We start from the raw sequence: 12730 nt of genomic DNA on the forward strand, positions 1-12730 counted from the left end.
TGAAATTGGATACTAATAGTTAAGTACTGTATTAGTTAAATTCTTGGTCTTAAATAATATCCAAGATGTTAGTAACAAAAGGTTAGTAACAACAGGTAAAGCAATACTGGCCCAAAGCTTCATTTAGTCATCCTATTGAGAATTCCTAATTAATACCTTTCTGGGGAGCAGCAACCATTGGAACAAATGGAACTGCCTGTGGTTTTGCAACTTCTTCCACTTTAGGTTGCTCCAGTTTCTTCTGCTCTGGTTTCTTTGTTTCATCGGGAACTTTAGAGAATATTTATGTTGTTTTGGCATTAAATTTTAAGTAAACAGACACACTAGCATACAGAAGGTTCTCATATTTCAGAAGCTAGACAAAGACAAACCAACGTATTATACGAAATACCTCTGACATTACCACATAAAATATGTAACATGAAGTACATACAAAAGACGAATGAATACCTGTGGGAGGGGGGGCCTTGGGTTTTTTTGCTGGTGCAGGCTTTGGTTCTGGTTCAACCTGAACTGGTAGTGTAGGTTTAGGTTCAGGCACAACCTGAGCTGCTGGTGCAGGCTTTGGCTTAGGTTTAAGCAGAGCTGCTGGTTCAGGCTTTGGTTCAGGTTCAACCTGAGCTGGAGGTCTGGCTTTAGTTTCTGGTGTTACAGGTGGTTTTGGTTCAAGAATCACATATGATGTAGGTTCGGGTACATCTTCAGACAACAGAATATGCATTTATTAGTTCAAAGCAAGACAAAGTCCTTGCGACAAGAGCTTAAGCTATGAGAACATCAACAGTCATAAACATTTGAAGACTGGATTTTGTATAACAAAGCTGATACAACACTGACCACCACTGAAATTTTTTTGGACATAAATACAGTAGGTCACAAAAGAGCAATCTAAATTACAAAAAGAATGAAGAGAATATTAAAAATAAAATCACTGACACGAAAGAAACAAGAATCCAAAACAAAGAACAGACCCAAATAAAACATATGGAGAACACAAGACATATCAACAAAGGTAATATAGCATATGTAATATAGAAGCACTATTAAAGAGCATGTACCTTTTTTAGGAGTAACCTGATCTTTTTCAGGAATGGAAGGAATAGCAGCACCCTGGGGAACAGGCTTCTTGACCTCTTCATATTCTTTTGTTTGTAAATATATACATAAAAAGATATTTCTGATTACAATGTTCACAAACTACTGCAATCATACAGAAATAACATAGACCACTTTAAATATTTAGAAAATATACAGGACAGAGACAGTAGAAAGGGTGGAAATTCAATCAGAACTTCAATAAGAAAACATACATGCAAATACAATACAAATAACAAAAAATATTTCAAACAGAATATAAACACAGGAACATTAGAATCACAGAACAAAACAGGCATTTAAAATAAGACAAAAACAAATAACATTTATGAATGTACCTTTTGGCTCAAGGCGGTCTCTTTGTTCAGGAACAACTATTGCAGTAATTTCTTCTTGAACAGGCACCCTGGTTACAGGTACTTAAAAATATAATTCCACATAAGTTTCGGCTTGTTAGACAAAATTAAAATCAGAAACTATACATGTACTGACACATCATTTGAAAAGAAGCATCACAGTAAGAATCTTAAACAAAATAACAAAATAAAGAAAAATCACATTATAGTGAAAAGACATAAGACAGAGAAATTTATGCAAATACCTTTTGAGGGTACCTCAGGCACAGACGGAACGGCGGTTTCAAGCTCTGGTTTCTTTGGAACCTCAGGAACTTCAACAACATTTGCTTAATTAGACAACTGCAACAAAGCTTAAGTTAAGGTAAACATCCATGCACAAGCCTGTTTAAATTAAGTGTTTTATCAGCCTCTTGGCATGTAAAACAACCCACGAAGAAAAAGCAGCACAGATTTCAAAGCAGAAGACAGAGTTTTACAATAAACAATAAATTCATTCAACAAAAGAAAAAAAGAGAATGTCAGATTTGCAAAGATGTTAAATATTTGCTAAATGAGAGGCTGCTGACAGCAACTTGGAATAAATATGTAGCTGTTAACCATGACTGACAGAAGCAGTTATTCTACAATACCTTTAATTGGCGCTTCTTTTCTCTCTCCTATTTCAGCCCTTGGAACTGTTTCCTCAATAGGGATTCTTGGTGCTGATAAAACAATAAATAATAAAGTTTTCATTGAATTACAGACAAATATTCATACAAAATACATGCTGTTCAGAACAACTAGCTCATAAATAACAGAGAAAGAAACAAAACCTGAGGAATGTAAAGTAAAATGTAACACATACCAACTAAATTGCATTTCATGATGGATTACACAAAACATCAACAAACAAAATAAGACAAAACACACATCGTGTAGCGAACAAGAACACAATAAGAAAATAAAGTATGAAATGCAACAATATAAATTAGGGAATGATGACTCTGGCCAAAAATAGACACTGTTAATATGACCACAAGGACAAGGTGATTTGGATGACACATTTTTATTATACCTTGAATTGTAGAGAATTCCTGAATTACTCTTTGTTCTTCAACTGTCCAGCTTTCAAACTCTAAATAAGTAACAATTCAAGATAAATACATTCAAATCAAAAACTGAAAGCCAAAAATAATTGAGTAAGACTTGGAAATACTGGTGAGCGAAAAAAAAATGTAGGCATCTTTAGAGCCTAAATAACAGTTAGCTGAAACTGTTTGAAGTCCTTGTAAAAACTTTATTCAAAAAATGTTATTCGAAAAATAGATGATTATTAGGTTGACCACCGCAAGCATTTTAGTAGAAGTAGTTTTAAAAATCCAAGATGATACTTAGATGAACAAAAAAAAAAAGATTGCCCAAAGACATGCAATTAAGCTAACTGACATTTCAAAATTGCTCATAGTGTATGATTGCGTGTATGTATGTGCCATATGATGGATCTTGTGTGGGGAGTACCACAGTCTTCTGTCCTATGCTGCCTGGAACAGGCTCCAAGCCCCCTCACATTTATGATCAGAATAAGTGGTTAGAAGATGGATGGATGAATGAATGGATAAATAGTTGGATTGATGATTGTTGTTATGGATTACTGCCATTAATAATTAATATTATTTAGAGGGTGTTTTTTTCAATCATTTTACCTCTAACTTCTGTCTTCTCTTCATAATAATCAAAAGAAGCCTCAACTTTAATAGAAAAGACATCCTCGTGAGTTTTTCCACATATTTTCAATAAAATCATTATAATGTAAATCTAAGCTTAGAGATTAGGTTTCTTATTCACATTGATTTATTGCCAATTCATTAACTACATTTCCAATTCTTACCTTTAGAGGTGACTGTAGATGACACCTCAGGAACTTGTATAGTTGAATCATGGATATCTGAGAGAAGTTAAATTTCTATTAACTTAATATCTAAAGGAGTAAACCCAATGTCTACATGTAATTTGTGAGCAATTATTCAAATAATCTTAAGTTTTAGAGGTTTCCTATCTGAACTAAGAATACTCACCATAGGAAACCCTTTCTACCTCAATGTCTGTGAAAGAAGGAGGTAAAATATTATGTCACAGCATCTGAACCAGAAACAGTATATAACGACACAGAACACTGCCCAGCTCACATTGGTACAGACCTTTGCTGGACAGGTAAAGTTCAGCAGTGCTTTTAGCTTCACCTTTTGGCTCCAACCTCACAATCACAGAATACACGCCTAAAAGATTACCAATGAAGAAGACTGAGTTTATCGGAATACTGTTTATCGAGAATATTTATTGGAATTCCGAATAGCTATCTGACTTGACCGAACACACCTTCATCTTCTGAAGTAACGCTGCGGATGGTCATAAAGTAACGACGACCTTCACTTCGAAAGCTGTACTTTGGACTCTCTTTGAGTTCCCATGTGCCTTTGTACCACGTAACAATAGCATTGTCAAAGGAGACTTCACATTCAAAGGTGGCGGACTGGTGTTCGTTCACCACAATGTTCTGGATACGCTTGGTGAAATGGATTTTGGTAGCTAAAACAGATAATCGGGTTTTATTAGGATGATACCTTGTTGACTATACCAAAATCTTATTTTTCATCTGTTCATTTCATTTGATATAAAAAGAATGAAAAATGTATAGAATGAAATTGAAAAAAGAAAACGAACAGCCATTTTGACCAATAAAAAAATCCGAGCATCAGCAAATGAGAAGACAGATCAGTAGTGCAACCAAAAAAAAAGATCCACATACATTTAAGTAGAGTATTAAAAAAGAAAAATTGCAGAATACAAGAGCAAAAAAAGAAATAACATATAAAAGAGGTTAGTATACTCCTTAAAACACAGTATTAGTATGCTCACCTTTATGTGACACACAAAACCTATGGAATACAAACCTTTTACCTAAACATCTGCAATGATTGAAATAATATCAGGCAAAGGATGCCTTCAAATTTTTGAATCTTCAAATATAATGTGTCTGCCTCTGGATCTTGCCAGCTTTAGAATTTTTCAATCTGTTCTGAAGTAATACAAGCATTTCTAAGCCTCCACTTTTCAATATTTGGAATATAAATGTATTTGCTTACCAGGTACAGGTTTCAGGTGTTCCTCAACTTCAACTGCTTTGGGGAAAAAAGAGTAGGGAAATGTAACTAATGTTCTATATGAATTTTATAAATTCATGGAAAACATAAATTAATGGATTCTTCAAAAAGTAGAACTGACAGAGGACACTTACCCACAACGGCTAATTTAGCACTGGAAATGTGTGGGCCACACACAATGCGGTAATTTCCCTCGTCACTAGATTTACAGTTCTTGATTTTCAATAAGTGACGATCACCTACAATGCTGATTTCATATTTTTCATCAGTGTCAAGCTTCTGAGTTCCTTTATACCAAGACAGACGGATCTCAGGGAAGTTGATCTTGATTTCACACTCAAACACTGCCTCCTTGCTTATGACTGTGGTTTGGTCTGTGATGTCCTTCAACACCGTGATAGGCTGCAAAAAAACATAACCTTATATGACCTTTAGGATTTATTTATAGTAAAACTATAAAAACTTCCACAACAGTTTCCACAAAAGTTTTGCAGCTTAAAGCATTTCCTAGAAAAGTGTGCAAGTAATTTCTTCCATGCATATTTATTAATAAATTTCTTTATATACAATAAATTTGTTTGTACAGCCCTGGTACAGTTTTGTTCTCCAAGTTACAAACAACATTAATGTACCCTCAATGGTACAAAAATGTTCCCAGAGTCCGTTTCTGTACCTTAAATCTACATTTGCCTATAGTTAGGGTATTGTTAGCACACCCTTTAGGGTACAGCCACAAAGACAAGTAATTGTACCCTCGAAGGTACAAATTGGCACTTTTTCCTAACATTGTACGAAATACAGTGGTACCTCAGAACTCAAACTTAATCCGTTCAGAACTCGGGTTCGAATCCTAAAAAGTTTGAGTTCTGATCGAATTTTCCCCATAAGAAATAATGTAAAAACAATTAATTGGTTCCCAGCCCCCAAAAATTACACCTAAACATGTTTTTTTTTTCATTTAAACACAAAATGAACAGAATAAAACAAGAAGAGCATTTTTTCTTAATGGCTTCCAAAACGATAAAGAATGTACCCCAACACTACCCCTGTCTTGCCCCGATTGTCCACTCCTTCCGTGTGCCACACCCCCTCATTAACCTCGTGTGGAATCCCTGTGTGATCAGCTGTTTCTGGTTGTTGTCATTAGTCCTCTGTATTTATTCCGCGTTTCAGTTTGTTTCCCCAGTCCGGTCATTGTAACGTCATTGTGTTCTGCCTGTTCTCAATTAAACGATCGCTTGAGTCCTGTCCCTGCTTCCCCAGTCCCGGCTCGGCAGATAGTGACAACCCCAAGCCATGCCCCAACACTGGGCCAACACTAGACTATGCCATGCAGTCCATTGATTATTTTTATTATTATTGTGTATTCGTTAATTTGTTTGTAAATCACAAACTTTTAGGTTGTAACATTTGTACAACTATTGCGTAACTTTTTGGTAAGCAATGGCTACCAAAATGATATAAAGTATTACCTAATACCGTATTTTCAATTAGAAAAGCACTATCACCAACAAACGATGCTATCACAGCTAATGGGAGGCTGAGACTGAAGCGTTCCCCTTTGTTTCCGCTGAGAGGTGTGCCGCGTGACTCATTTCCCTGCGCATACAAGTTATCTTAGGGCGGCGTTCACGGTTCGTCTTCTGAGATTCAAATCGAGTACTAGGTTATTTCTTTTCGAACTGCTTGGTTCAACTTTTAAGAAATTAGAGTTCTAATGAGTTCAAGAACTGAGGTACCACTGTATATTTTAAAACTTTCGCCTGTCTTACCTCTGTCTGTTCCATTCTGGTTTGCAACTCCGACACCAGTTTTTCCAAATCCTCATCTGATTTCCTTCTTTCTAGTTCAGCTTCCTGAATCAAAAAAAACATTCATAGAATTCACATTTGAAGATTTTTCTTAAATTCTGGTTGATATTTCATAAAAAGCATTTTATAATTACTTTTACTCTCATGTACCTTTGTATCAATATTTTGTTGGAAGTAGGAAATACAAAACAATACAGTACAGTAAAATTCTCTCACCACTCTTCCAGTTTCATGTTCTTTCTCCTTCTTTAGAAACTCAATAGCCTGAAGGAGACCACGGAAGTCTGTAATTCCATACATGCGGGCATATTTCTCATATTCTTTTGGATCTACGTTTCTCAGTAGCTCAACAATATCAATCTCCTGGGTTTCCTTTGGACTCTTCTGCTTTGATGGAGTTCTATTAAAAAGGAGAGTTAGTCAAGAACATTTCTGGTGTGACAGTTTAAACTTGCTAAACTTTTCTAAAGGAGAAATAGTCTGATTTTTCAAAAAGCAGCAAATTATCATTATAGCACACTTACTTCTTCAATTTAGCTCTTAAGTCTCCTTCAAGAAGTGCAGCCTCTTTCTTTTCTTCAACTTTCAATTCTGTGCTACATTCAATTTCTCCATGCTTGTTGGATGCAACACATCTGTACTGCCCAGAGTCTGATTTGGTCAATGCTTGGATTTCCAGCTTGGCATCCTGTCCCTTTTGTTCAACAGTGATGCGACCACCATGCGTGATCTGCCTCCACTTACCTTTCATCCATTTCACATTAGGAATTGGATCACCACCAACTTTGGCAAAGAATGTTGCTGTGCCCTCTGGATATAATGACATGATAAGAAAGAGAATAAGAGAGAGGTTAATTGTACCCTCAATGTGGATTCCCCTATTGTAGAGCTAATTGTAGGTTTATCTTTATTAGGAAAACAGAAGTTCTTTACTTTCATTTGCAGTAAGACTCTTGGGTTCATCAATGAAGAATAAGTTGTCCAATTTCTTAACAGGCTTTGCAGCTGCTGGGGCTGCTTCAACAGCTGCTGGTGCTCCTGGTTTATCTAAATAAAATAACATAATTTTTTATTGAATTTTTAAAGAGTGTATGCAAAAGACAAAGAGACTAGAAAAAAAAATTAAATGAAAAAATGAATAATGTACAGAGGATCAAAATGCAAATACATTTTAAAAATAACAAAGCACATACACATCAGAATAGCCCTTCCCGCACCCAACCCAACCTGGAGAACACAGTCAAGCCTGTAATGGTGTTTCCTGCTGTAGACAGCAGTTGGACTTTCCTTGTAAGATCTACTTGCCCCTACTTCACCATTTGTTGCATAAGATTAAATCGAAAACATCAATGAAATGTATGTAAAGGTTTCTTCATACCCTGTCAGAGCACTGCAAAACCTTTTTAAGTGGAAGTATTTTTAAAAATCTCCTCATGCCATAGCTCCATTGAGGGAAGTTTGTCATTAGCCTAGTTAATCAAAATCCATTTTAACTGATAATTTATAACTTTTGGGCTAAGTGGATATTAGAAGATGTCAGTATCCTGAATAACCATAGTGAGTATCTATAATGAAGAACGATGGGCTATCATGTATAGCCAGAAAGCTTTCATAATTTCTTTCCGGCCATATTCCAAATTTTAAATGTTAATGGAGAGAAACAGAAAAAATGACTATGTGTTTGAAGAAGGCTTACATTTATGGAAACGAGATGGTCTTTTTGGATTTCTTTAAGAATATAAGTGGCACAATATAAATGACAAAGACTTTACAGCATTTCCCTAGATTTGAAACAAGTAAACATGCAAAATGTTTAGTAATACAGGTATCGGTATGTCTAACAATAAACTCTGAAATGTTAATATTAATTTCCTTGGTTAAGTTTTTAAGTTTCTTGCTTTAACAGATCCTCCACAGGAAGGAAAATGAGAGGGAAAGGAGAAAGAAATCATTTTCAAAACAAAGTGTTTGACTTGAAAGTATGAAAAAGAATTGCTGTTTTGAGATGACAAATTAATCTGGCAGTTGTTGAAAAGACAATAGTGTGTTTCCATATATCAGTGCAAAAGAAATATTATTCCCCTTTTATATCACTGATGATTTTTTAAGGCATTATGATGAGAATCATGAAGAGGAAAAGCATCTCTTAAAAAAATTGGTTATGTTTCATCTGTAAAATAGCTTTCCCCAAATGCCCAGTAAGGAGAGATAGCAGAAAGAGCAATTATGTCTATGTGGAGTTACGTGCCCATATTTATATAATGTGTGTGTCACGCCCCGCTCCGTCCGCTCCCGATGTGTGCCACGCCCACCTCATTACCTCCTGTTTCGCCCTAAGTGTTCCCACCTGTAGCTCGTTCTCTGTTACCTAGTCTTGTGTATTTAGTCCGAGTCTCAGTCTGTATTCCCCAGATCTGTCATTGTGTAGTGTCCGTTGATGTTCGTACCTGTACGTCTGCCTTCTATTAAACCCCGTTACCCTGACTACCTGGCTACGCTCGCCTGCTTCCTGCCTGCCCAACTCGCGAGCGTGACAGTGTGAGATTTGTTTTATAATTTATACTAAATAAAAAAGGGGAGGTGTTACTATTTCTCACCCTTCTTTAATTAGAATCTTAATTATCATTGTACAAATACAACGAAATTGGCTTTAAAGTAAATGCAAATTTTTTTTTTAATGAAAAATAATGTCTAGAACTGTTTATATATGGTACCTTTTACAGTCACTTTGGATTTGCAGAATTCACTTCCAGCATCATTGGTGGCCTTGCACAGATAGTCACCAGCATCTGTTTTAGATGCAGAGCTTATTTCCAATGTAGCTGTGCCATCAACAAAAGTAATCCTAGTCTTCGCAGAAGATGTTATCTCTTTCCTGTCCTTCATCCACTGAATATTCATTGGTAGAGATCCCCGAACATGACAGCTCAAATGCAGCTTCTCACCCTCGTTAATTGATAATGGTTTGAGGGGCTGATCAAACACAGGGGACATCTTACGTTCTGTATTGGGAGAGAAGAGTGGTAACTCCTAATATACATTTCTAAGAAAATCAATCTAAGAAAAGCATTAGGAGATAAAAGAGGGTGAGAACAATTGACCAATGAATTGAGTAAGAAATAAGGAAAAAATTTTAAGTGAAATAAAACCAATCAGTAGAATTCCATTACATAGTACAAAACTAAACAAAACAAAACAACCCTACCTGTTATAGCAAGAGACACCTGATAGGAGGATGTGCCAGCTTCATTGGAGGCTTGGCAAGTATAAGTGCCACGGTCAGAAAGCTGAGCTCTCTTAACACCCAGCAGAGCTACGTTGTTCTTGAAAGAAATTTCATAACTGTCAGAGCTGTAGATTTCACTGCCATCCTTGTACCAGCTAATGCTTATGGGCTGGGATCCAGACACACGTCCTTCCAGCTTCACAAGGTTCCCCTCAGCATCCTCAATACTTTCAGAAGGTTTTTTTGTGAATGACGGTGGAGTTTTGCGCTCTGGAAAGGGAACAAGTAAGTCTGATTGCATGCATAAAACATGAAAAATGAAAATCAAGGAAAGTTGGGAAGAAGAGCGTCAAAGGCAAATTAAAATGCATTACTACAATGAAATTTAAAAATATAAAAAAATAAGAGCTATCCAACCACATGATGTGTCAGAAAGAATGCATCAGTATAAAATACCTTTTACAGAAACTTGAGTGCTACAAGTGTCCTTCCCAATATCATTGCTAGCATGACAATAATACTGGCCAGAATCTGTTTTATCCGCCTTCAAAATTGTCAGATGTGGTGTGTTATCCACACACGAAATTTTATAATTTCCTGCTGCACGAATATCTTTTTGATCCTTTGACCAAGTCACTTTAATCGGTAAAGATCCTGTCATATGACATTCAAGGTCCACACTGTCTCCCACAGAAACTTCCACAGGTTGCAGCTTTTTATCAAAGACTGGAGGATATCTTGGCTCTAAAAGTTAATTGGAAGAGCAAGCATGTGTAAATATGCATCAAAGAAGAGATCTGACTACTGAAGAGTTCCATTTCAAATTTAAACAAACCTTGCAGTGTGAGCTTTGCTCTACAAGATGCTGTTCCAACACTATTGGTAGCAACACAGGTATATTCACCAGAATGTTTCATTTCACCTCTGGATATTGTTAGAACAGCAGTGTTATCATCAAAAGACATTGAGTATTCATCATTTTCCTTCAAAGGTTCACCATCTTTAAGCCAAGAAACCTCCAAAGGAGAAGACCCTGCAATACGGCACTCAAATCTAGCTGGCTGGCCTTCAGTCTGCTGCAGACTCATTATTTTCTTGGGAAAGGAAGGTGGTGTTTTAACATCTGAAATAGAATTAAAATTGAACAAACAGAATTTATATCGGTCATGATTGGAAAAAATACATTGTAAAACTGTTAAAAGGAAATAAAGATTTTGTCATGGAAGTTTCACCTTGGACTGTTAAACGACAGCTTGAGGAGGCTGATCCAATGCTATTTTCTGCTTTAATTGTGTACTCCCCAGCATCAGTTTTGGCAGCTTTACTTAATTTCAAAGAGGCAATGCCTCTAGTAAACTCTATTTTACAAGCAGCAGAGGATCGCAGTTTTCCATCTGCCTTAAACCAGGAAACCTTTATTTCAGGTGTGCCTCCAATATGACATTTCAAACAAACTGTATCTCCTGCAGTCACATCCATTGGTTCCAACTTTTCAATAAAGTAAGGGGGTTCTGAAGCAAAAATGCACAACTGATGTTAAAAGAAATTCAACTGTTTCACAAAAGTAGTTATTTTAATCAAAGAAAAAAACTAACCTAATATAGAGACTTGTGCATGACACGAATCACTTCCCACTTCATTAAAAACTTGACAGGAATATCTCCCACTGTCATCTTTGTCAGTGTTGAGACACTCCAATATGCAGGAGCTCTCTGTGGTCGTGATGTTATATTTATAAGAGGAAAAGATCTCGTTATCATCCTTAAACCATTTTACTTGTATTTCCGGGCTTCCAGCATATGCACACTCAAGCAGCAACATTTTTCCTATTTCAACTGCAAGATCCTTCGGTTTCTTCACAAAATATGCAGGTTCTAAATTAAACAAGAAGAGAAGTAATTAGATCATTGTGAATGGAAATGTTGAACCTTCCGAAGACAAAATGAGACATTACAAACTTCATTTGAAAAAAGAAACGTGTTTACCAACCTTTTATAAAAAGATTAACAGAGCAATCATCCATTCCAGCATCATTGCTGACCTGACATGTATAATCTCCAGCATGGGACTTGGCTATTTGAAACAGTTCAAGAGTGGCTGTATCACCCCGTAAGGCAATTGCACAACCTTTTCCAGATATAATTTCTGCACTACCTCTGAACCATTTCAGTTTTAGTGGGGCACTTCCTTTTACAGTGGCTGAAAAAGTAATGTTTGTGCCAGGTAGCACTTCCATATTTTGTGGTTTTTCAATAAATGAGGGAGGTTCTAAAAAAAGAGAAAGCATTTTCATAATGTAGAAAATTTGATCTCTTCTGTGAAATTCCAACAGATGCAATATGTTGTATAAATGTAGAATAATGCAAAAAACATAAATTTTTACTGACCTCTGACAAATAAAGAGGCACTGGTCTCACTGGCCCCAGCTGAATTTACAGCTCTACACAAGTACATCCCAGAATCTGGCAGTTTAAGACTGGGTAGGTTTAGCAGGCAGGTGTTGTCAGAGAATGTAACCTCATGGTTTGGTCCACTTACTATCTCTTTTCCATCATGAAACCAAGAAATGGTTAAAGGTTGTGATCCTGAGACTTTACAGTCCATCTGACCAGGTTTACCAAGTATCATTCGAGTATCATTCAATTTTCGTATAAATGTAGGCGGTAAGATTTTATCTGTTAAAAAAGATTTTAAGTAAAGATGAGCTCAAACGAAAACTAAAGTAAATGCAATAAAGAAGAGCAGGACAATATGTGAAGAACTTTCACTGACCTAGGACAGTAAGATATGTTTTGCAGGTATCACTACCAACTTCATTTGAAACTTCAAATGTATATTCTCCAGTATCTTTAGTTTCTGCTGACAGAATCTTCAGAGTGGAAATCATTTTTGAAAAGGTAATTTTGTATTTTTGTCCAGAGGATAACTCTGCACCATCTCTAAACCATTTTGGTTTCAGCTCTGGTGTCCCAGTTACTGTAAATTGCAATATAGCTGTGTCACACGCTGTGACACTGAATGACTCTAGTTTATCCAGAATTGAAGCTGGTTCTGCGAAGAGGGAAGAGCACGTTTATATTGGGAACATATCAAAACCCA

At 36.2% G+C, this 12730-nt stretch overlaps 1 protein-coding gene across 1 annotated transcript in view; it reads right to left on the reverse strand.

The window, feature by feature from the left end:
• LOC111838612 (titin-like) overlaps window positions 1–12730 on the reverse strand; it is a 191717-nt gene that overhangs the window by 112747 nt on the left and 66240 nt on the right. The window contains exons 65-91 of the mRNA XM_072700423.1: window positions 12404–12682; window positions 12019–12306; window positions 11621–11899; window positions 11227–11505; window positions 10864–11142; window positions 10467–10754; window positions 10088–10375; window positions 9611–9901; window positions 9120–9407; window positions 7339–7452; window positions 6930–7215; window positions 6622–6805; window positions 6367–6450; window positions 4729–4996; window positions 4577–4612; window positions 3810–4019; window positions 3632–3709; window positions 3509–3535; window positions 3322–3378; window positions 3137–3181; window positions 2509–2568; window positions 2084–2155; window positions 1697–1765; window positions 1434–1514; window positions 1059–1142; window positions 451–699; window positions 157–270 (exon numbers count right to left, since the gene is read on the reverse strand). Coding sequence (XP_072556524.1) covers window positions 157–270; window positions 451–699; window positions 1059–1142; window positions 1434–1514; window positions 1697–1765; window positions 2084–2155; window positions 2509–2568; window positions 3137–3181; window positions 3322–3378; window positions 3509–3535; window positions 3632–3709; window positions 3810–4019; window positions 4577–4612; window positions 4729–4996; window positions 6367–6450; window positions 6622–6805; window positions 6930–7215; window positions 7339–7452; window positions 9120–9407; window positions 9611–9901; window positions 10088–10375; window positions 10467–10754; window positions 10864–11142; window positions 11227–11505; window positions 11621–11899; window positions 12019–12306; window positions 12404–12682 — 4677 coding nt within the window. The remainder of the gene's footprint in view (window positions 1–156; window positions 271–450; window positions 700–1058; window positions 1143–1433; window positions 1515–1696; window positions 1766–2083; window positions 2156–2508; window positions 2569–3136; window positions 3182–3321; window positions 3379–3508; window positions 3536–3631; window positions 3710–3809; window positions 4020–4576; window positions 4613–4728; window positions 4997–6366; window positions 6451–6621; window positions 6806–6929; window positions 7216–7338; window positions 7453–9119; window positions 9408–9610; window positions 9902–10087; window positions 10376–10466; window positions 10755–10863; window positions 11143–11226; window positions 11506–11620; window positions 11900–12018; window positions 12307–12403; window positions 12683–12730) is intronic.

The sequence above is a fragment of the Paramormyrops kingsleyae genome, chromosome 16, assembly GCF_048594095.1.
Source record: "Paramormyrops kingsleyae isolate MSU_618 chromosome 16, PKINGS_0.4, whole genome shotgun sequence".
Lineage (NCBI taxonomy): Eukaryota > Metazoa > Chordata > Actinopteri > Osteoglossiformes > Mormyridae > Paramormyrops > Paramormyrops kingsleyae.